The sequence below is a fragment of the Rhinolophus hipposideros genome (assembly GCF_964194185.1).
Source record: "Rhinolophus hipposideros genome assembly, chromosome: 10".
NCBI classification, from domain to species: Eukaryota; Metazoa; Chordata; class Mammalia; order Chiroptera; family Rhinolophidae; genus Rhinolophus; species Rhinolophus hipposideros.
Window position 1 is genome coordinate 5847630 of NC_138056.1, and position 23541 is coordinate 5871170.

At 53.2% G+C, this 23541-nt stretch overlaps 3 protein-coding genes across 7 annotated transcripts; 2 read left to right on the forward strand and 1 right to left on the reverse strand.

Annotated features, from left to right (window-relative positions):
* Positions 1-9822: 9822 nt before the first annotated feature.
* Positions 9823-15365, forward strand: FOSL1 (FOS like 1, AP-1 transcription factor subunit; the record flags this gene model as incomplete). 3 transcript variants are annotated; one of them, XM_081063029.1, is made up of 4 exons in its annotated part: positions 9823-10069; positions 12047-12244; positions 13989-14096; positions 14499-15365. In XM_081063029.1, the coding sequence occupies 4 exons, from the start codon at positions 9977-9979 to the stop codon at positions 14907-14909; spliced, it is 810 nt and encodes a 269-aa protein (XP_080919155.1). In that variant the 3' UTR covers positions 14910-15365. The 3 variants fall into 3 exon arrangements, with proteins under 3 accessions (XP_080919155.1, XP_080919156.1, XP_080919157.1); XM_081063030.1 differs by lacking the exon at positions 13989-14096 and having other exon boundaries at positions 9977-10069; positions 14499-15160; XM_081063031.1 differs by having other exon boundaries at positions 9977-10069; positions 13994-14641.
* A 123-nt stretch (positions 15366-15488) lies between these two features.
* Positions 15489-17721, reverse strand: CCDC85B (coiled-coil domain containing 85B). Of its 2 annotated transcripts, XM_081063041.1 has the most exons (2): positions 16994-17298; positions 16505-16838 (listed from the first exon to the last, which is right to left on the reverse strand). In XM_081063041.1, exons 1-2 carry the CDS (start codon positions 17049-17051, stop codon positions 16639-16641), a joined length of 258 nt encoding a protein of 85 aa, XP_080919167.1. In that variant the 5' UTR covers positions 17052-17298; the 3' UTR covers positions 16505-16638. The 2 variants fall into 2 exon arrangements, with proteins under 2 accessions (XP_080919166.1, XP_080919167.1); XM_081063040.1 differs by having other exon boundaries at positions 15489-17721.
* Positions 17722-19345: 1624 nt separating this feature from the next.
* Positions 19346-23451, forward strand: FIBP (FGF1 intracellular binding protein). 2 transcript variants are annotated; one of them, XM_081064061.1, is made up of 10 exons: positions 19346-19546; positions 19742-19940; positions 20108-20234; positions 21073-21173; positions 21672-21805; positions 22146-22254; positions 22332-22395; positions 22671-22757; positions 22841-22938; positions 23283-23451. In XM_081064061.1, the coding sequence occupies exons 1-10, from the start codon at positions 19462-19464 to the stop codon at positions 23350-23352; spliced, it is 1074 nt and encodes a 357-aa protein (XP_080920187.1). In that variant the 5' UTR covers positions 19346-19461; the 3' UTR covers positions 23353-23451. The 2 variants fall into 2 exon arrangements, with proteins under 2 accessions (XP_080920187.1, XP_080920186.1); XM_081064060.1 differs by having other exon boundaries at positions 21672-21826; positions 23283-23415.
* Positions 23452-23541: the final 90 nt, after the last annotated feature.

Sequence of the window (23541 nt, forward strand, 5' to 3'; positions counted from 1 at the left end):
GGGCTGCAAATATAAACAAGAGCCAGCAAGGACCCAGCTGAAATCCAGAGTCTGGCAGAGATGTTCCCCATTCTCTGGCCAATCCCTCTGGAGTCTGTAAAGTACGCAGATTGGGTCCTCAGAACCACCTGGGAGAGAGGCTGGGCCAAGACTAAGATTTCCATTTTACTGGTAGAGAAACTGAGTCCCAGAGAGTACACTGACTAAGCCTACTTGAACAGGAAGGATCTTATAGGCCTATCATGGGATTGCTCCCCTGACAGGCCCGGGGCTCCCCAAGACTCACCCCCTCAGCCTGCCAGGGCACTCTGCCTTATTTGGCTGACCCTTTCCTACAGGGGAGTAAGGAAGTGGCCCGGTCCAGGGTGAACTAGGCTGGGACAATTTGGACAAGCCCCTGTGTTCTGCTCCCTTTTATAAAACCATGGGAAGGATGGCTGAGGCCAGGGAAAGGAGATACTCACATTCATAGCATTGCGAACCCCCATACCCCAGAGAGGAGGCTCCCAAAGGGGCAGGCCAGAAAATGGGGATCATCTCGGCTTGACTCTGGATTCTAGCTGCGGCTAGGTGCTGAATTGGGGAGGACAGGAAACAGCTGAGTCAGGAGAAAGCTTCAGCCAGAGCTTTGGCTAGGTTTTGGGGATTTTCCCAGCAGGGCAACTGCGCCCCACTGCCGCCTGCTGGGAGGGGCCCTGGCAGGGATGAGACTTGGGTCACACAGCTGATTCATCAAAGAAGGGAAACTCCCCACTTCTCTGACATGCATTCCCCAGGACATTGAGGGGTAACTTGAGGGCACCCAGCCCAGAAACCCACCACCCCCATCTTTCCTTGATGACTGGCCTCCCAGCAGGGCATGAAAACCCCCTCCAGGCTGGACAGAGGGAAAGAGTCCGGCAGGGTGGCTGGGCATAGGGGGCAGCTTTCTGGGGAATAACACCAGAGACTGGAACCAGAGTGACAGCTAGACAAAAAGCACCTCCTCTCACCCACTTTTTAGATGAAAAAACTGAGGCTCAGTAAGAAGAAACACATACACAGACCTCCTCTGCACCAGGCTCTACTCTACTCTTGTCCTTACTTTGGTCCTCACAGCCCTCATATTACTGAGAAGGAAAGTGCAGCAGAAAGAGGTTAAGGAATTTGGCCATGGTCAAGGCTAGAAACTCCCCGGTAGCCTCCACATCTCCCAAGAGCACTTGTAAACACCTCTGCAGCAGGCAGCTCTGTCCCTGGTCCCTGAGCAGCTCTGGCCCCTGGGAACCTTAGAAAACAGGCTTGTCGTCCGGGCCCTGGCTCCTCCCAGGCTAAAGGGAGAGAGCTGGTTCCTACAGGGGGAAAAAAAAGAATCAGCTGAACCCGCAGAGGCCAGGAGAGGGCAGCGAAGCATTCCCGCCAAAATTTTCCTCTCTAGGGCTTTGACTCCTTTCCAAACCCCAATCCTTTTCTCCCGAGTCAGAGCCTCCCTTTCCTGTCTGCCAACCCCCCTCCCCGACACCCCACACGCAGACATGCACAACCAGGAGCACGCGTGCACACTGAGACCTCAGCCTCCAGGCCCCAGAGCCTGGCTGATCCTGTTTCCTCTGCCCTGGGCCAGGGTGTTGGAGGGGAGGGGAGAGTTGTGGCTCCATGGGGCATGGCTAAGGGCCCCACAGAGGCAAGCTGTGCTCTATCTGGATCCCATTCACAGGCTTCATGACTCACCCCCTCGCCCCCCATGATTCAGTTTACACGGGTGCCAGGAGGTACTCCCAGCGAGGGTGGGGCAGTTTACTGGCCCAGGCCAGGCCTGCCAGCCTTTCATCCTAGGATGAGAGTTTCATCCACCTCCTGGCCCTGAGCAGGAGCTAGGGCCCTGGAGCCCGGGGGTGGGGGAAAGCCTCAGGTCTGGGAGATTAGGGAGAGTCCAAGAACTGGGTGACAGGCCCCAACTGCCCTGGGTCCAGGCCTTCAGGGAACAGGAGCTGCTCCAAGAAACTTCTGGACCAGGCTGAGCAGGCAAAGCCTTCCTGGGCACCGACAGCAGAGACCTTGCTGCCCTCCATTCAGAGGAAAGGGTCTATATGGCACAAAACATAACATCAAGAAAATCCTCATTAACATTTATTAATTTCCTTTTATTTTTAAAGATTTTATTGGGGAAGGGGAACAGGACTTTATTGGGGAACAGTGTGTACTTCCAGGACTTTTTTCCAAGTCAAGTTGTTGTCCTTTCAATCTTAGTTGTGGAGGGCGCAGCTCAGCTCCAGGTCTAGTTGCCATTGTTAGTTGCAGAGGGCTCAGCCCACCATCCCTTGTGGGAATCGAACTGGCAACCTTGTGGTTGAGAGGATGCGCTCTAACTAACTGAGCCACCTAGAAGCTCAGCGGCAGCTCAGCTTAAGGTGCTGTGTTCAATCTTAGTTGCAGGGGCGCAGCCCACCATCCCTTGTTGGAGTCGAAGAATTGAACCGGCAACCTGTGGTTGAAAGTTCACTGGCCCATGCAGGAATCGAACCGGCAGCCTTGCCTTTGGCGTTAGGAGCACAGAGCTCCAACCGCCTGAGCCATCAGGCCGGCCCAACATTTATTAATTTCATACTATACCAGTCCCACACTGAGCACCATCCATGTTTTATCTCATTTACTCCAACAATCATGAAAATCAGGCACAAACATTATCATATCATTTTTTACAAATAAGGAAACTGAGGCATAGAGAAGTTAAAGGAATGGCCCAGGTCTCATAGCCAGGAAGTGACACAATCCCAGGCCGTCTAACTCCAGACTTCATGCTGTTATCACCTACTGGGTCCAGAGCTGTGCTGATAGAACCAGGGATGAAGGGCCCAAGACCCAACCTCCCCGTCCCCAGCCCAGTGGATCTCCACTGAAACCTCTGGTTTGAAGGATCACCATATGTAAACTACTAATCTGCAAGAAGGGGAAAGTGAGGCTCCCAGAAGGGAAGGGACTGATGTGAGATTGCATAACAAATCAGAGGTGGGCCAGGGCTGGGACAATATCTGTGACGCCCTCCCAGCTGCCTGGGCTGGAGAGGTGGCCAGGGAGGGGAGGAAATTCCAGGGAAGGAGTGGGGAGACGGTAACCCAACTCCTTTCCCTCTCTGCAGCCTCAGAGTCCCCATCTGTCTCATGGGGACAAGACAGCCATCAGAGCAGTGTGACATGAGGCTCAAAGGACAGCAGATGGACACTTCTGGGTGCTCAGCTGGCGTCTGGAGAATGAGAAGGGTGATAAACAGGCCTGGAGGCAGCAGCCAGCCCCCCCTCACTCTCCTCTTCCTCAGCCCAGGCTATCGAACTCAACTTCAGGTTGTTATCCCGAGCTGTGCTGGTAGGCTAAATGCAAAATCTCCCCAAAAGGCAAAATCTTTAAAAATTATTCTAAGCAGGTTTGAAAAAAAAAAAGTAATATCCTGCATAGTGCTATGGGACTGTATTGCATAAAGGATTTAATCTAGATTAGGGATTTATGGAAGGCCTCCTGAGGAAGTGCTGGGGAAAGTGAAATCTGCAGGATGACAGAGAGTCGGCTGGGTTAGAATATGAGGGAGGGCATCCTGGGCAAAGGGAACAGCCTGTGCAAAACTGAGACGCTCACTCCAGCAGAGAGCCCGCAGCTGGGAGAGTAACTGGAGGCTGAGAAGGGAGGAGCCTGCGCAGGCGGCCCAGGTCTGGAAGAATCTGGATATGCCATATTAAGAATTCTGGCTGATTCAAGAGACAGACTAATGAGGCATTGAGAAGCTCGGGTTTTGGCCACTGACTGCTTAAGTTCAAATCCTGGCTTCACCATGTCCTCATTGTGTGGCTTGTGGCAAGTTGCTTAATTTCTCTGTGCCTACATTCCCTAATCTGTAAAACGAGTATAATAGTGTCATCTATTTCTACAGGGCTGTCGTGAGAATTAATAAATTGCTTTGAAACAGATCTGGTTCATAAGAGCTCAATGAATGTGAGTCACTAGTGTTACCCTCTTGGCCTTCTAAGCACCCCCCAACCAACATGCAACCTAAAAGAAAACAGGGTGTATCAAGCATACCCACCCCACTCCTTCCCAGGCTACAGGGCCTCCTGTGTAGCAAGGCAAAGGGTGCCACAGCTTGAAAGGGTCCAAGCCTAAGGGTGAAATGGTCAGAATTTTGAAGATTCCTTTGTGAACATTGTCAAGATTTTAAAAATCCCTCAGGCTGCTGGGTGGGCAATGGAAAAAAGGGAGCTGAGCTGGAGGCCTTGGAGAGTGTCCAGAAGAAAAAGGATGGGGCCTGGACTAAGGAGAAAAAAATGTTGAAGTGAGTTGAAATGTCACCTCCAGATGTGGGGCAACTGAAACTCTTATGCACTGCTGGTGGGATGTGAAACGGTCCAACTACTTTGGAGAACTGTTGGAGAGAATCAAAGCTAAATGTGTACCCTAGGACCCAACAATTCCACCCCGGGGCACATATCCAAGAAAACAGCAGCCTTATTCCCAATAGCCCCACACTGGAAGAGTCCCCAATATCACCATTAGGAGCATGGAGGGAGTGATTGTGGAATACTCGTGCAGTGAAATGCTACACAGTAATAGGAGAGACCAAGCTACTAGTTTATCCAGCGATGCAGACGAATCCCTCACACAGGTTGAGGAAAAGAAGCCAGACCCAAGAGAGTGCACACGGTATGGTTCCATTTCTATGAAGTTTGAGAAGAGGCAAAACTAATCTATGATAATAGAAGTCAGAATAGTGGCTACTTATGTGGGGAGGGAGGAAGTATAAGGAGCTTCTGAGCTGTTGGAAATGTATCTTTTTTAAAATAAATTTTTATTTTTATTTGTTTATTTATTTATTTTTGAGGAGGGCATTGCTCACGGTGGCCCATGCAGGGATATAATCGGCAATCTCAGTTATCAGCACCACGCTCTAACCAACTGAGCTAACCAGCCACCACCAGAAATGTCCTATATCTTGATCAGGGAAGTAGCTACATAGGTTTACATACATGTAAAAAGTCATTAAGCTGAACGTGTTTGATGAGTGCACTTTATGTATGTTAAACTTCAATTTAGTCAGCAAACTAAGTATAAGAACCAAAATTATAAAACTATTAGAAGAAAACCTGGGGGTAAATGTTCGTATATCTGATAAGGGTTTGGTAGCCAGAATATATAAAGAACTCATAAAATTCAACAACAACAACAAAAGCAAGCAACCCAATTAAAAATGGGCAAAGGGGGGCCAGCCCGATGGCTCAGGCGGTTAGAGCTCCGTGCTCCTAACTCCGAAGGCTGCCGGTTCGATTCCCACATGAGCCAATGGGCTTTCAACCACAAAGTTGCCAGTTCAATTCCTCGAGTCCCACAAGGGATGGTGGGCTCCGCCCCCTGCCACTAAGATTGAACATGGCACCTTGAGCTGAGCTGCCACTGAGCTCCCAGATGGCTCAGTTGGTTGAGAGGATAAGGTTGCTCCTGCAAGTGATGGTGGGCTGCGTCCCCTGCAACTAGCAACGGCAACTGGACCTGGAGCTGAGCTGCGCCCTCCACAACTAAGACTGAAAGGACAACAACTTGACTTGGGAAAAAAAAAAAAGTCCTGGAAGTACACACTGTTCCCCAATAAAGTCCTGTTCTCCTTCCTCAATAAAAAAAATTTAAAAAATGGGCAAAGGGCTTGAATAGATATTTATTCAAAAAATATATACAAATGCCCAACAAGCACATGAAAAGATGTTCATTGATCATTACGGAACATGATTGTTTTTTAAGGACGTGCAGATCAAACACAACAAGATACCACTTTACATCCTTCAGAATGTCTTTCATTTTATAAAATGGAAAATAAGTGTCGACAAGGATGAGGAGAAATTGAAATCCTCATACATTGCTAATAGGAATGTAAAATGGTGCAGCCACTTTAGAAAACAGTCTGCTGGTCGTTACAAGGTTAAACAGAGTTTCCATATGACCTAGCAATTTCACTCTTAGGTATAGACCCAAGATAAATGGAAACACACGTCCACACAAACAACACTTGTACACATGTCTATGGAGCATTATTCATAATGGCCAACAAGTAGCTACAAACCAATGTCCATCACCTTAAGAATAAATAAACAAACTGTGGTATACCCATGCAATAGAATATCATTCTGCCATGAAAGGAACAAAGTACTGATACATGCTACAACGTGGATGAGCCTGGACAACACTACGCTAAGGGAAAAGAGCCAAATGCAATAGGTCACGTATTGTAGGATCCCATTTATATGAAATGTCCAGAAGAGGCAAATCCATAGAGACAGAAAGCAGATTAGAGGTTACCAGGGGATGAGGGAGGGTGGAATTGGGAGGGCTTACTTAATGGGTATAGGATGTTTTTCTGGGATGATAAAAAAAGTTTTGAAACTAAAGAGAAGTGGTTGTTGCATAACACTGTGAATGCACTAAAGTCCACTGAAGTGTACACTTTAAAATGGTTAATGTTATGTGAATCTCACCTCAATTTTAAAAATAAACTTCAATTTAAAAAGTGAATGGAACTGAAAAACATGAACATCACCTCCAAAGCCCTGGGGGCACTGATGGAACCTACTGGGTGCAAAGCACATTCCTCCATTACCTCCTTTCTCCTCACTGCAGCCCCAAGAAGTGGGGATTCTCAGGGGCTCAGTAAAGGAAAGTGACCGAGCCAGGCTCACACAGCTGCCAAGAGACAGTGTCTGGGTCTCTCAGACCTCATAGCCCCCAGACTCCTCTAATCACTGGGGCTCCCTGGGATTCTCGCTTAGCCTCCCTGGGGCTGCTGAGGTCAGGGGCCAGGAACGTTTCTGTGGCCACCAGGCAGGCGTTAGTGACTGAGGAGCTTGGAATGTGCTGCCTCTGAAAGGACCTCCTTGTGGCTCCACCGACGGTTAGAGCAGGAAGGGACTTTCAGAATCATGTAATCACACACACACACACACACACACACACACACACACACACACACACACACTTGAGACCCGAGCCTGGCTCAGCCACTGCCCCAGGCTGCGTGGGGAGCAGACTGGGTGGTATTTCTGAAGTAGGCAGATGGATGCAGTCCAGGCTGACCTGATTCAGGTCCTGCATGTGCCCCGACCTGGCCCCCTGTGTCACCCTGACCTGTCCAGCTTGGACTCAGCCAAGGAGTCCAGATATCAGTTAATGAGCGTGTGTGCACACGCATGCTGCTCGAGGACTTTAGGGTGTGATCAGAGCCCCAAGGGCTCCCAACCCTGGGGCTTTTTATTAACATATTATTTAGTTTTGCTATTTGTCAAGTTCTTACTATGCTGTGCTTACACATATGTGTTATTTCTATTCTCCAGCAACCCTGAGATGTAGTTATTATTATGTCTCCATTTTACAGATGAGCAAACAGAGGCATTGAGAGATTGTGTGCCTCACCTGGGTCATACAACTGGTGAGCATCAGAATTCAAACTCAGAGCCCAGAGTTGTCTGATTCCAGCATGTGTGTTCTTTTCCATGGGTCACACTGCCTCAAAAAATCTCTCTGTCTGTCTGTCTGTCTCTCTCTCTTTGTCACACATACACACACATACACACACACACACACTTCTACATTGCTCATTCTCATAAATTGCAATTGGTTTCTTTTCTTTTTAGAGAAAGATAAGCATTGAGTAGAACAAGAGCAAGGAGGAGGCACCAGCCTGGTAACCACCTTCTGAGCGCCCAGCAATTTCCGGCTTACAAAGCACTTTCACATTTGTGATCTCATTTGATCCCACAGCAGCCCCATGAGGTCAGCAAGAGGCTCAATTATTCCCACAGGGACTGGGACTCAAAGAGTAGGTGACCGACCATCTAGGGTCACACAGACAGAAAATGGTAGCTCTGGGACTGGAAGCCCAGGGCCAAGCTAGCATTCTGGCTCTAAGTCCTGTGTGTAGCCACAGAACCCTGGCCTCTGTCCCCAAAAAGGCAGCCGAGGACTACCTCCCTGAAGTTTTCTTTCCCTGAAGACAAAACTTGAGCTGATCAGGACAGGCCTGGTGGCTCAGGCGGTTAGAGCTCTGTGCTCCTAACTCCAAAGGCTGCCGGTTCGATTCCCACATGGGCCAGTGAGTTCTCAACCACAAGGTTGCCAGTTCAATTCCTCGAGTCCCGCACAAGGCATGGTGGGCTCTGCCCCCTGCAACTAACATTGAACATGGCACCTTGAGCTGAGCTGCCTCCCGGATGGCTCAGTTGGTTGGAGCACGGCCTCTCAACCACAAGGTTGCCGGTTTCGACTCCCGCAAGGGATGGTGGGCTGCGCCCCCTGCAACTAGCAAAGGCAACTGGACCTGGAGCTGAGCTGCGCCCTCCACAACTAAGACTGAAAGGACAACAACTTGAAGCTGAATGGCACCCTCCACAACTAAAATTGAAAGGACAACAACTTGACTTGGAGAAAAGTCCTGGAAGTACACACTTGTTCCCCAATAAAGTCCTGTTCCCTTTCCCCAATAAAATCTTTCAAAAAAAAAAAAACCACAAAAAAACAAACAACAACAACAAAAAAAAAAAACTTGCGCTGATCAAATGGAGGTACCAGTAGAAAGCCAGAGAGCACAGCTCTCTTTCTGTAACTGTGTGACGCTGGCAGTTCCTTCCTCCCTTTCCTCATCTGTAGAATGGGAGGAAGCAGAGAAACTTTGGGGTGGTCTCAGCACTGACATTCTGCATGTGTGAAAAGGTATCTATGAGGGCTTTGGAAGGTCTTGCCTGAGCCTGGGCTTGGAGCTCTCACGGCCCTAATTTGGCAAAACGCTTCAGCCACCCGTTTAGTGATCTTAGGCACTTCATTTCAACATCTCTCAGCCTCAGTTTCCCCATCTGCGAAATGGGAGTGATGATGGTACCTACCTCCCAGGGTTGTTGGCCTTTGGCTGTTGATATTTGGACCATGGCCTCAGTTACATAGACCTTTGACATAATCTCCAAACAAGGCTGATGACCACACAGCCCCAGAAGAGCACAAACAGTATTTAAAGAAGATGGCATTTTTCAGGCCACAGGACTGAAAGGCTCTAACTGCTTAGAGAGGCTCTGAATTAAAAACTTGTTATAGCTCCTGAAACTATCCTGTGAGTAGTAGCACAATTATATTGCCTCCTATTTGTGGGTAGTTCAAAGCATTAACTTGTTCACTGCACGCATTTAAAATATACCACCACTTTTGTAACCCCGGTTTGTCATTTATTCACTTTTTGATATACTTGAACCGTAAAACAATGCCAGTAGAAGTGCCCCCACGCCACGACAGGAAGTGTTGGATGGTAGTAGTATTGTTCCTGGCATGAAATAAGCAACCAGTTAATAATAACAACAATAATAGTAATAGTAACAATTATAGTAATATCAATCACATTCATAATCCCCTTTAGTTTTCAGACCCTTTTCACATTCTTCATTCCAACTCCCACGGGCAGCAAGGTATCTATGTGAGTATTTCTTCCCATTTTACGGATGTAGAAACCGAGGCCCTACCAGGAGGTGAGAGGGCTCGGGCGCAGGCTCGCTGTCTTCGCCTGTTGGCCGGGCAGGACGGGGCGGGTCCCTGGTTGCTCGCAGGTGCGTAAATCTGCGGGGGAATCCTCGGCTCCGCCCGGGAGCTGCGAGGAAATTGCACCATGTATGGGCAGCTACGTCAGAGGGGGCGGAACCGCCGCTGTCGCTGGAGGACGCCAAGTCCTCCCTTCCCCCCCCCCCAAAAAAAAAAGGCTGCTAGGGGACGGTAGGAGGCGTCGAAAAGCTCGGGGCGGAGTGGTAAAAGTCGGTGCGCCTGGAGAGGCGGAGCCCTGAGGTGACCCGCACCGCTGCGCAATGCCCCCACCCCCGTCGAAGTGGTTCAGCCCGAGAACTTTTCATTCATAAAAAGAAAAGACTCGGCGAGGAGCGAGTGAGTCAGAAGCCAAGCCGCCGACGCGGACCCCACAGTGCAGCCAGCCCAGGGCATGTTCCGAGACTTCGGGGAACCCGGACCGAGCTCCGGGGCCGGCGGTGCGTACGGCGGCCCGGCGCAGCCCCCGGCCACAGGCCAGCATCAGGTGAGGGGGACCCGATGCCTGGGACGCTAAGGTCTTCTGCCCCACGCTCCGGACGGGGACGGGGAGCAGGAGTAGGGACCGGCCTTGGGGGCCGTGTTCGTGGGTCCTGCCCACTCTCCGTGGTCCGCGGGCACTTTCCCTCACAGCCCCACGGAACGCGCGCGGCGGGCGGAACAAAGATCTGCACACGTCCCCTCTCTTGCCCCCTTTACCCTAGCTACCTGTCCCTCGGTCTCTATTAACTTCTTTCTTTCCTTCTCTCCGCCGCTAATTTCTTTGTCACCTGCGTTAGAAGGGGACCCCAGACACCTGCGTTAGTCCTAGCCCTGACAGGGTCACAGGGTTTGATTCATCTCGGACTAAATTCCCGGGAATGGGATCCGAGTCTGAGCTGCGACTGAGATGTCCCCACACAGGAGGGAGGCGGGATCCATCAGCAGGCTAGCCTTGACAGACTGGGAATCCTCCGCACTCTCTGTGACCGTTTGTGTGTCTGTCCGTTTGTCCGTCCCTCTCTACCCCGTCGCCAAGTCCCTATCCCCTTCTCGGCGCAATGCAGTCTGGTGGGCTCCGGGACACTGGTTCTTGACCTCTTCCTTTACAGGTTGGGGCCAGTGGAGACCGCGAGGTGCCGGGACGTGCCAGGGGTCATGTGGCGGGTAACGCCCCCATCCCTGACTCTCTGCACCGAACGGCGCCCGCTGCGGGTTGGGGGGACCCGGGAGACAGCAGGTGCCCATTTCCTGTCGAGGGGCGGCGAGCACGTGTCGCTAGGGGAGGGAAGGAGCGGCGTCCGTTCCGCCGAGTCACGGCGGCCGAGTCACGGTGGGTGACTCACCCGGGGCGCCCCTCCCTTCCTGGCCGGGAGCGGCGGGGGCCCGAACAACCTCGGGAGCGCGAGATGCCGCCGGCGGCGCCTCAAGCCGGGAACTGGGGTCACTGGGCCACTGGGACTTTAGCGTTAGACCGGGGACACCGCTGTATGGACTTGCCTGGGCTTGAGATGGCGCTTCCCGGACGACACCCAGAGCCCAGCCCCAGGGCTTGACCTCAGTTCCCCTCCCGAACACTGAGCTCCCATCTTAACCCATTCCTCACATTTATGACTGAAAGATACCTGGAGCGCAGACCGTACAGCCAGGCATGCTGGGCGATTTTCACCGCATTTACCGTATTTCACAGAATCTAAGACCCTATTCTTTTAAAACCCATCATTATTTTGTACCACTAAATTTCTTTAAAAGTTGCCAATTAAACTATGCTTTCAGATCAACTAAAGGGTATTTCTTAGCATCAATGAAATGCCATAATTCTCACCTATGACAATATTAAAACCGAGGAAACTGAGGCACATTGAGGTTAAATAACTTGCTCAGAGTCACAGCCAGTAACCAACTGAGCTAAGATTAGAACTGGGACAGCCTGAACCCAGAGCAGTGTCTCTTGCCCCCTACAACCCCTGGTACCTGCCATTTACCAGGCTCTGTCACACACATTATCTCACCTGATTCTCACAGCCACCCTCAGAGTTAGGAGCTGTAATTATCCTCTTTGTGCAAATGGGACTCAGGCAGGATGCAGGAGTGGGTAAGAGCCTGGCTGCCTGGGCCCAAACCCCACTTCCCACTTACCAGCTGTGTGTCTATGGACAACTGTTTTCCTGTCTGAAAATGAAGATACTGTTGTGCAAAGCATATGAGTCAGTATTTGCAAAGTGGTTGGGACAGTGCCTGGAATTCACACTTTATAAGTGTTAGCTCTGATGGGAAAATGTAGGTAGAAAGAGGTTATGTGACCTGCCTAAAGTCACACAGCTCACGAGTGGGAATTTGTGTTAGTCTCTCTGACTGCCAAGCTGTGCCCTTTCTGATCTCTCAGGGGCTGTCTTGAGGGTGGACAGAAGTGTGGCTTCTGTGTACTGGAAGCCCCTCAATCCACACAGACCTCACCCCTGGCCTTCCATTTCTTATCCCTCAGAAGTTCCACTTTGTGCCAAGTATCAACGCTGTGAGTGGCAGCCAGGAGCTGCAGTGGATGGTTCAGCCTCATTTCCTGGGACCCAGCAACTACCCCAGGCCTCTGGCCTATCCCCAGTACAGTTACCCACAGCCCCGGCCAGGAGTCATCCGGGCCCTGGGGCCACCTCCAGGGGTGCGTCGCCGGCCCAGTGAACAGGTAAGGAACAGAGGCTTTGCACTGGTTTTGATGCCCTCAGGGTTGCTAAGGTGCACAGGACAAGCTCTTGCCCAAAGGGAGAATACAGACTTCGAAGGGGGGAGAAGGTAGCACCACTGGTGATTATTGGCCAAGGAGGAAAATACAAGGAATCCCTGGGGAGACCCAAAGAAGTCACTTCTGGGTCAGGGAAAACTTTCTGGAGCAGGGAGGCATAGTAGCAAAGAAAGATAGGTAGGATTTGCATAGATAGAGTTGACATTCCAGGTAGACGGGATGGCAAGAGCAAGAATGGAGATGGAGGTCAGGACATGAAAAGTGTACATGTGGGAAGGTGCATGGACAGTAGTGGGTATCTACCTGTTGATATATATGAAGAGGGTGGACTTATGCTGCCTATGTAGCTTGGGAGAGAACAGAAAGGAGAGGGTTGCCTTTAGCTACTTTTTAGGCCTGTTTCCCTTTCATTTAAAACCTCACAAAAACCCTCTGGGGAATGCACTCTGGTTTTCCCCATATTACAGCAAAGGAAATGAAGCTACAGAGAGGTAGTCACTTGCCCAAGATCGCACAAGGAGTGAGGAATGAGACAGGTCTATCCAATTCTGTAGTTAGATCCTAACCACCAAGCCAGTCTCACCCAGAGCTAAGAGAAGGCTTGAAGCAGAGTAAGCTGGGAATTCTTGCCTCCCTAACCAGGGTTCCTGCCTGCACACTGCTAATAAAGTCTCTAACAAAATACATAAGAGATAGAGCCTTAAGGGAGTGGCACCTCTTTCCTCTTCCTGGAGCATTTGGTATATGAGACTGTAGTGGGTGAGATTTACACGTTAAAGTGATTGCTCTGACAGCAGGGTGGAGGATGGGGGAAGGAGGCTGGGACCCTGGGAAAGATGCAGTCAGCCACGGGAGGCTTTCCCAGAAACAGAATGGCTGGCCTTTGTGACCAGCTGGAAGGGGACTATGGTGTGAAACCCAGAGGCAGGCTTCTGGGTTTTCTTCCTTCAGGGTGACCTTTGATTCTGGGTACTCATACACTGAGGCTGTGAGCTGTGAGCGGGGTCCTTTCCGGGGAGGTGCTCCCCATCAGCTGGCCTCTTGCTTCATGTTGAATAGAGTGGATTTTAATTTCTGCTCTAGGGCCACAAACCAGTTATTCATCTTCCCTGGGCTTCAGTTCCTTATATGGAAAGTTGTGTTAAGAATGCATCTACCTAAAGAGCTTAGCTGGCACACAGTAGATTCCCAATAAATAACTACTTAGCAGCACTCATTAGCCTCTCCTAGTGCTTACAGCCCTTGGAAAAGAGGAGACTTGGTTATCAAGAACTGAAAAGCATAGGGGTCCTTCGAAAAACAGTGGCGGTCCCAGGAACTCCAAGGAGAAAAGGCCACTTCTAGCTGGGGAATGAGAGAAGGCTGCTTCCCGGAGGCGGAGGTATCTTAATGGAGTCCTGGGAGATGAGGGGGCTTAAGGTTTGTGGAGGTACGGGGGAGGGCATTCCAAGAGGGGCATCGTAGAACACAAAAGCTGGGTTCGAGGAGGAAATTTGACTAATGCAAGTTTACTAAAGCGTGTGTGCGGGGAACCGGTCACGGTGCGATGATACTGAAAACGCAGGATGAGGGCACCCCCGCGCTGCCATGCCTTCCACCAGGGTCCTACCACTCGGTCACCGCACCAAGCAAGTGCCTGACAGCCAGTGGCCCAGGATTCACCTCATTACTCCCTCAACCCCCCCAGATCAGCCCGGAGGAGGAGGAGCGCCGTCGAGTGAGGCGCGAGCGAAACAAGCTGGCCGCGGCCAAGTGCAGGAACCGGAGGAAGGAACTGACCGACTTCCTGCAGGCGGTGAGCATCTGCGGGTGCACAGGGTGTCCAGGCCCCGGTCCACTGAACCTCCGAGGGGCCCCGGCTCCCGTGAGCCCATGGGGCCCCAGTATTTGAAGTCCTCTCCCCCAGCTCCCTGTTGGAGGGAGTCCTTCGGGGAAAAGGACGAGGAAAAAGGGATTAAAAATTAGTTGCACCATGCCTTACTCGGAGCAGAGCAGAAGCATCAGCTGACAATCTCCTGAGACTCCCCCAGCTCGATTGGAGTCGTGCCCCTTTTCTCCCAAGGGCTCATGGGAGTTGTAGTTCAGACTTGTAGACTCCACTCATCCTACCCCAACCCCGCAATTACTACCACCGCGGAAGGCGACGCGGTATTCGGCGCTCATCTTCTTGACTCCTCTCCTGACCCTCTTCCTGCAGGAGACCGACAAACTGGAAGACGAGAAATCAGGACTGCAGCGAGAGATTGAGGAGCTGCAGAAGCAGAAGGAGCGGCTGGAGCTGGTGCTCGAAGCCCACCGCCCCATCTGCAAAATCCCGGGAGGGACCAAGGAGAGGGACACTGGCAGCACAGGTGGCACCAGCAGCCCACCAGCCCCTTCAGGCCCTGTGCCTTGTATCTCCCTGTCCCCAGGGCCTGTTCTTGAACCCGAAGCATTGCACACCCCCACACTCATGACCACACCCTCCCTGACTCCTTTCACCCCCAGTCTGGTCTTCACCTACCCCAGCACCCCTGAACCCTGTGCCTCAGCCCATCGCAGGAGTAGCAGCAGCAGTGGGGATCCGTCCTCTGACCCCCTCGGCTCCCCCAACCTCCTGGCCTTATGAGGCACCTCAGCTCCGCTCCCTGCGGGTGCTACACTAGCCAACATCTCCCCATCCTTTGGTCCAGCTGGCCTGGGCCATATCCTATGTCCAACCCCAGCAGGTTCTTCTCCATCCCTCCAGATGAGATTGAGCATATTTTGCTTCTTGGGTGAGCCAGTTTGGGGCCACCAAAGCTGCCCAGTTTCTCTAGAGCTGGCCTCTCTAGCACAGTTTGCACTAAATCAAAGAAAAAAGATTTCCCATTTGTGCAAGAGGACTCCTGGCAGCCCCAAAGGCCTTTGTAGATACCTAGCAGTCCTCTGGAGCCCTAACCCCCTCCAGACCACCCCTATAGTCTTCATCACCCTCTTCCTGTGATCCACCCAACTCTACCCCTTGACAAGTGATATGCTACCAGCCTAGAACACTAACTCACCCTGCCCCACTGCCAGCAGCACCAGGTGATTGAACCAGGGCATTTTGCCGGCTCCTCTTGAATGGCACAGCCCAAGAGGGTGCCAGAGGCTTCTGTGATGAGCTGACCTGCAGCCCCCAGCTCTGAGAAGACTTTAGCTCCAGAGATTCCAGGGAATACAAGCCTCCACCGCAAGGGCAGCTGCTATTTATTTTCCTAAAGAGAGTATTTTTATACAAACCTGCCAAAATGGAATAAAAGGCTTGAAGCTCTGGCCTGGTTTCATTGGAACCCAGAGGCTAAAGGGAGAACATTTGGAGCCAGAAGCCCTAGGCTCAGTCCTCAGCTCCACCGACTCACTGCATCAACGTGGACAAGTTATTTGATATTTCTGGACCTCGACTGTCTTATCTGACAAATGAAGTTACATCTGTTCTGCCTCATCTCCAGGATTGAGAGGAAGAGAGTGCTGTGGGATGCAAGCCAAGAGGGTTGTCCTCCTCCTGGTGGGGGCCCGTCTAGCTCCTGCGTGTGCCACAGGAGGGCGCTGTTATCGCTGTTAAGCCCCTTCCAGCCTCAGGGGAGGTGGCTGAGTGGCTTGTAGGCCCCCAACACCTGCTTCCTGCCCCATTGTCTTGGACAGGAAGGAGCCGGGAAGGGAGCTGGAGCCACTTCAGGGGCTGCATCAAGGCCTGGCCGGGGCCTGACGGTGATGGTGGGGGAGGTGTTGCCAGTGGCTTACCACGGTCCCACAGCCCGCCTCAGGCTTGAGGTAATGGGAGGAATCAGACACCTTAGTTCTGCAGCCCCTCCGGATGGGAATCATACCCGTCTCAACATCCCCGCCCTTGTCCTAACCTTGGCGAGTCCCAAACAGACGCTGCCCAGTCCAAGGGCTCTGCTTCCGTCCCAGTTTATTAGACCCCACCCAGCCCCCAGCAAGTCCCTCCGCTCCAGCTTCCAGTCCCCCTGATGCCCTGCCAGCGAGAGCAAGGGCCCTCCTCAGTGCCAGGGTTTCTAAGTCCATGCCTGCGATCCCTCGTGTGCAGCCGGGGCGGCTTCCAGGTCCTGAGGTCCACCGCAATTCGGGCGATTGGGGAGCCATCCGGGCGGGGGTCGGCGCGAAGGAAGCTGCGTCCTCAGTCATCTGGGGAGCAGGCCAGGGGCAACTGATCAGGACTGCCCACGCTGCCGGTGCTGGAGCTTCCATCACCCAGGTCGCGGGGCCCGCAGGGGGGCAAGGCGAGCTCGGGTGTTGGCCCGGCGCCTGAGCCCCCAGCGCCGCCAGGGCCGCCACGGGGGCCCCATTCCTCGCCCAGCGCCAGGCAGAGCTCCTTAAGTGCCAGGTTCTCCCGCAGCAGCTCCTCCTGGCGGCCCTCCAGCTCGGCCAGCTTCTGCCAACAACCGCCGAGGTCCTCGCGCACGGCCCGGGATGCTTGGGTCCCGAAGAGCTGCCACTGGCGTGCGGCGCGCCGCCCGCGCTGGCGCTCTGAGTCCAGGAAGCAGCATAGGTCGCGCAGCTCGCGGTTCTCGGCCTGTAGGCGCCGGTTGAGCTGCTTGAGCTCGCGGATCTCGCCCAGGTGACCCTGCAGCTGCCGATTCACCTCCTGCATGAGGCGGCCGCGCTGCACCAAAGCCGCCAGGCGCGCCGCCTCCTCCCGCCGTAGGCGCCGCACCAGCTCTTCCTTGCCCAGCGCCGCCATCTCCTCGTCCGTCAGCTCCTCCAGGCCGCCCACCTCGGCCTCCATGGCTGCTCAGGCCTCTGGAGCATCGCCTGCCCGCCGCCGCAGCCCGGGAGCCCCACGTGGAGCCCAGCACCTCTCTGGCTCCGGCTCCAGCTCCGCGGAAAGCAGGCTCTGGCAGGATAACATAGGTTGCAGCAACCGCGCGGGGGTGGGCACGCGGCGTGTCGCGCGCCGGGGCGGGGTCGCGTTAAGGAAGAGCAGCCAATCCAAGGAAGCCTCCCCAAAAGCGGCGGGGTCTGAGCTCTGAGAACGCCCCTTCCCCGCCCACTCCCGACCGCCGAGTCCCAGATTCTCTCCGACACTAGATCTCCGCGTCCTCGCACCCCGCGCCAATCAACCCGAAACTAGGCGCTTCGTACCTCCCAGTTTCAAACCTCCTCGAGTTGGAGCCTAGGCCTCTCTGCTCCTGAGAACCAATTCTCCGGAGTCGTCCCTGGAGCTCTCCCGCCCACTCCCCGACAGACCCAGACGGATCGTCTTTCCATCCTTCCTTAGCTCGAACTCGAGAGTCTCGGCTCACTGAGCATCGCTCCCGGCTCCTCCGAACCCTAAATCCAAACGTCCTGGCTCACCATCAGGCTACCCTCCCTGCCACGGAGAGTTTCCTGCCCGGGGGTGTGGAACGGGGTGACATACAAGGGATTCATTTGTTCAATAAACTTTTATTGTGTGCAATACCCATGCAGGAATAAATTTGATCAGTGTCCTTATCTTGTCCTCAAAGAAGTCCTAATCTGGCAGGGGAGAGAACCTTTGTTAAGAAGCAAATGGAGGAGGGACACGGTCTGAAGGGACCCCCCCCCCCTCCGCAAAAGGTTTCCCAAAAGGGGTGATATCCGAGTGCCCCTGAAAGATGCATAGGACTTTGTCAAGTAATGAGAGAGTTTTATCAGGGAGAGGGAATAGCCTGGTGAAGGATGCAGAGGACTGAAAGGGCCTAGATGCTTTAGGAACAGAGAATAGCTTGATTTCTTTTTGAAAGGCAAGTATGTGGAGAAAGTGGTAAGAGTTTGGCAGGGAGGAAACAAAGGTAGTCGGAAACCAGATTCTTTTTTTAAAAAAAAGCTTTTCTTTTTATTTTATTTATTTATTTTAATTTTATTGGGTAACTGTGTTTTTTTCCAGGACCCATCAACTCCAAGTCAAGTCCTTGTCCAATCTAGTTGTGGAGGGCGCAGCTCGGTTCCAAGTCCAGTCGCTGTTTTCAGTCTTAGTTGCAGGGATCGCAGCCCACCATCCCATGCAGGAATTGAACCAGCAACCTTTTTGTTGAGAACTCCGGCTCTAACCAACTGAGCTAACCAGCCGCTCCTGGAAGGCAGATTCTTAAGGGCTTTCAATAGTAGGCTGGAGCGTTTTCACAGGCCAGTAAGGATTTTAAGCAGGGGAGTAACATTTTTAAAATGCATTTTATAAAGGATTGTTCAGGCTGCTCTGTGTGGGCTGGATCATGGGGAGGGGATGTAGACAGGGAGATTAGTAAGAACACTGTGTCAATGGGCAAGGAGAGCTCTGCAGAAGGACTGGGCTGGGGCAGTGCCAGCAGATGAAGAGGACAAAACAGATAGATACTAGAAATATTCAGGAGGCAAATCAGCAGAACTGAATGTGGAGAGAGGCGAGTCTGGGAGAAAGCCCAGGTTTCTGGCACGAGAACTGGGTGGATATTGGGGTTGTTATTAAGGTAAGGAATGCAGAAAAGAAACAGATTGGGGAGATCAAGAGGTCTATCTTGCTTTTGGGGGAGCCTGTGGGGAGACGGCGTGGAAAGACTCGCAGATAGGCGGCCCTCTGGATGTGGGCTTCCAGACAGAGCTCTGAGCTGCAGAATAAGGGAGGTCATTAGTGGGGCGGTGGGATGGGGGGGGGGTCGGGGGGAGTGAGGTGGACAGTGTTAAAAACCATGGGAGCAAGTGTTCCGGGCCCAGGAGAGATGCTCATTCGTGGATGGCCTGAGGAGCTCCCTGCAAGGGCCCTTGGAAGTCGGCCCAGATACCTTTATTGTAGAGAAAAGATTTCGGGCTGAGCCCTGTGAAACCCCTAAGTTTAGGATACAGGTCAAAGTAGAGAGGCCCGGAAAAGGGCAGAGAAAGTGAGAGTGGGGAAACAGAAGGAAGTAATAGGAAGGATTCTGGGGCAGGGGAGACTGGCGGGAGGCCTCAACTCTAAGGATGTAGGAGACTGGAATTCCCCCTCCCGCCGAGAGGAGGAGCTACTCCACTTCCACCGCCTCTTCCCTCTCCGCTCCCGCCCCACCCGCTCTGTCCCGGAAGTGGTCCTTTCCTGGCTCCGCCGGAGGAAGCCGAACCTCGGCGCTCCCGGAAGTGGCCCGGAGGCGGCGGCAGCGCGCCGGGTCCCCGCAGTGCTCGCTCCTGCTGGGGCGCTGCGGCTGCGCCCCGGTCCGGGGGTCGCTATGACCAGCGAGCTGGATATCTTCGTAGGGAACACGACCCTCATAGACGAGGACGTGTATCGCCTCTGGCTGGATGGTTATTCTGGTCTGTGGGGGCCGTCTGGGGGTGCCCGTCGGGGCGAACTGTTGTTTTGGATGGGAGAAGGGGCGGGTCCTGGACTTAGGCTTCTCGAGGAGAAGCGGCAGAGGGAGTAAGGGATGTATGGAGGTGGAGGCTGGAATCCCTGGAGGGACTCTGAGGTCGGCAGGGCGGGGTCTGATACTAGCGCCCACTCCGCAGTGAACGACGCGGTGGCCCTGAGGGTGCGCTCGGGAATCCTGGAGCAGACGGGCGCCACGGCAGCGGTGCTGCAGAGTGACACCATGGACCACTACCGAACTTTCCACATGCTGGAGCGCCTGCTGCACGCCCCGCCCAAGCTGCTACACCAACTCATCTTCCAGATCCCGCCCTCCCGACAGGCGCTGCTCATCGAGAGGTGCGCCACCATATACCCATTGTGTAGGCTGAAACCGAGACCCAGGGAGGGATGGGACTTACCCAGTCGTGAGAAAGTTGATAGCACAAAGGGCCAATCCCAGACCCTGCCAGGCCCTCTTTCCTTTCCTTTATGGAAAGTCAATAGTGTCTTCTGCCTCCACGCAGGTACTATGCCTTTGACGAGGCCTTTGTGCGGGAGGTCCTGGGCAAGAAGCTGTCCAAGGGCACCAAGAAAGACCTGGACGACATCAGCACCAAAACAGGCATCACCCTTAAGAGCTGCCGAAGACAGGTGGGCACGACAGCCCCCTTCTCTCCAACAAACATCCCATCTATATACTGCCCCTTCACTCCATCACTTCCACCCCTGCCCCATCTCCAGCAACCCCTCTCACCTCTAATTATGGCAGTGGCTTCATACCCCTTCTCCTGTCCCCTGTTTTTACCTATTCCAAACCATTTTCTACTCTTTGACCAGAGTGACCTTTCAGAAGCCCAGATCTGACCATAGTTTTCCCCTGTCCATAAACTTTCATTGGCTCCCACTCCCTCCTGGATAGTTGTCACACTCCTTGATCTTGAGCTTCATACAGTTACGCTCCTGTGATCTGCTCCTTGCCAGCCTCTCTAGGCTTACTTTCCCCAGCGCCCAGCTTTCTTTTGCTCATATCTCCTACCCCCGTGAAATCCAAGGCAGGGACAGATGTCGACTTCTCCACAAGCCTTTCCGGTAGTGCCAGGGAGAAGTAATGTTTCTTTTGGGCCTTTATGGCTTTTCTTTGTCTCCTGTGGGCTGCCTGTGTAGGGCTTAGCATTTGCTCATTTTTTTACTTCCTGAGTTTTAGTCAGTTTCAGCACAAGCTCATGAAGAACTGGAGAGTACAATGCTAAAATAGGGGTGAATTCAGAGATAGGAGTGAGTAAATGTTTATCTGAAGCAAGATGACAGAAGCTGGCAGACATTTGTTGAATTCATAATAGGTATTACTAATAGTTTGTTGAAGGAATAATGTGCTATGTCAGCATCTGTTGACTAAATAGGTGGCTAGGTGAGGATGGGTGTTCAATAGTTAGCTTATTGGGTTAGCAACCTGTGACCAGTCCACCCTCCTTCACTAATTGCCCTGCAGTTTGACAACTTTAAGCGAGTCTTCAAGGTGGTGGAGGAAATGCGGGGCTCCCTGGTCGATAACATCCAGCAACACTTCCTCCTCTCCGATCGATTGGCCAGGTGAGGGACCAGGCAAGGAGCCGTCGTCTTCCCCCCATCCTGCACAGTCTTTCCTGGGCCCTGAAGCTGGTCCACTTTCCCCACCCCAACCCACTTGACCTGGCTGTGTTTGGGGAATGGTTATCTCACTATACTTTCTAATGGTCTGTACTTTGGATAAGATTGGCCTGAATTCAGATCCCAGCCTGGCCATTTGTCAGTTGGGCGGTTGTGAGGTGCCACATGTAAGGCGCATAGCACAGCCCCTGGGGCTTAGGAAGTGTTCGGTAAGTGGTGACCGTTACCCTTGTGGTCTCCTGCTGTATCCCTTAGGAGACCTGGGCTGAAACCTCTTTGCACAGACGAGGAGGCCCAGAGAGAGGTGACTTGAAACATGTCACACAGTGAGTTAGGGCAGAGAGAGTCCAGAACTCGGATGCCCAGCCAAAGTTGCAGGGGGGAGCTGCTTGCTAAGAAGGAATTGCCAGCCCTGACAGGTGCACTGTCCCCTCCCTGCAGGGACTATGCAGCCATCGTCTTCTTTGCCAACAACCGCTTTGAGACAGGGAAGAAAAAACTGCAGTATCTGAGCTTTGGCGACTTTGCTTTCTGTGCTGAGCTCATGATCCAGAACTGGACCCTTGGAGCCGTCGGTGAGGCCCCCACTGACCCAGGTGCCCGGACACCTCCCCTCCTCTCGGGGTCTGCTTTCCCACCAGCAGTTTCTCCTGCAGGCGCTCTCCCCAGCATCTCTTCTTCTCCAAAGCCCCTTCCCAGCCACCTCTGCTCGTGGTCAATGTCTCCACACACACTGTGTTTGCAGACGAAGCGCCCACTACTTCTCCATGGCCTGGGGCGAGTCACTCCACCTCTCTGACACTCCACTTCCTGTCTGTCTCGTGGGGGTGCAATAGAGTGGTGTGTGAGGATGGCTCAGGCTGTCAGGAGAGCATTTTATCCCCCACCCCAACTCCGTCCATGGGCTTCACGCAGACTCCCAGGTGGACGACATGGACGTGGACTTAGACAAGGAGTTTCTCCAGGACTTGAAGGAGCTCAAGGTGCTGGTGGCTGACAAGGACCTTCTGGACCTGCACAAGAGGTTACTGGGGGCAGCCATGGGGTGGGGCCTGAAACGGGCGCCCAGACAGCTCTAGGCTTGACCCTTTCTGCCTGCAGCCTGGTGTGCACTGCCCTCCGGGGAAAGCTCGGTGTCTTCTCTGAGATGGAAGCCAACTTCAAGGTTTGTGGCCAATCCAGCCTGTGTCCCTTGAGCATCTTCAGCGTCCGATGCACTGTCCCACCAGGCAACTCTGCTCAAGCCCTAGATTGACCGGCAGGTGGCGCTGCTGCTCCCCCTGCCTACCTGTGAGGTGGGGAGCCAGCCACCTAAACATTGCGGAGTTATTGGAGGGAGGTGGATACATTTAGGGAGGGTCCTGCCCTTTTCCCAGCCTCTGGGCTCAGCCCTCAGCCTTTGGGGCAGAAAGCAGAACTCCTAGGTCCCTGTCCCCACAGAACCTGTCCCGGGGACTAGTGAATGTGGCCGCCAAGCTGACCCACAATAAGGACGTCAGAGACCTGTTTGTGGACCTTGTGGAGAAGGTGAGCTGTCCCGCCTGCTGTGTGCACCCCCAACCTGGCCTGTGTCTGCGGTACCAGTACTAGATGTTCCTTTGGGCCCACAGTTCGTGGAGCCCTGCCGCTCCGACCACTGGCCATTGAATGATGTGCGGCTCTTCTTGAATCAGTATTCAGCATCCGTCCACTCCCTGGATGGCTTCCGGTGAGCGACCCCAGGCCTCCTGTCCAGCTTGGCCTCGCCCCAGCCAGCTTCCTGCCAGGGCCTGGCCCTCCTGCAGACTCAGGGTCCCCTGTTCTGCCGTCCTGGGGGTGGAAGTCTCTCTGTGGACCAGGATCCTGGCTCCACCTCTTAGAAGCTGTGACCTGACCTTGGGCAAGTTCCTTAATCTCTCGTGCCTCAATTTCTGCATATATACAAATGGGATACTAATGATAAGGATCATAAGAATATCGTGAGGATTAAAGAGTGAAAGGTATATAGAGCAGTGTCCTGACCTGGCGGTTTGCAGGAAAACTCAGCCGTTACTGTCCCCGTTGTCATTGCAGGCACCAGGCCCTCTGGGACCGCTACATGGGTACCCTGCGTGGCTGCCTCCTGCGCCTCTATCATGACTGAGGCCCCTCCCACACCCTGCCCACACTGACAATAAAGTTGCCATGACTCTGGAGGAGGCTGTGCATGGGTACACACAGGGTCTGTGTGTGGGAGGTGTGCACGCGTATGTATCTAAGTGTCGTGTATATAAGGATCTGTGTGTACGTCAGCCCTGCAGGGGCTAGGATGTGTCAGGTAGTGGTGTCTGCT

Coding starts and splice junctions, on each gene's coding strand:
- CCDC85B (XM_081063040.1), bottom strand. CDS start 17,051: ATGGAGGCCGAGGTGGGCGGCCTGGAGGAGCTGACGGACGAGGAGATG.
- FIBP (XM_081064060.1), top strand. CDS start 19,462: ATGACCAGCGAGCTGGATATCTTCGTAGGGAACACGACCCTCATAGAC. Junction 20,235..21,072: donor TTAAGAGCTGCCGAAGACAG/GTGGGCACGACA, acceptor ATTGCCCTGCAG/TTTGACAACTTTAAGCGAGT. Junction 22,396..22,670: donor AGATGGAAGCCAACTTCAAG/GTTTGTGGCCAA, acceptor CTGTCCCCACAG/AACCTGTCCCGGGGACTAGT.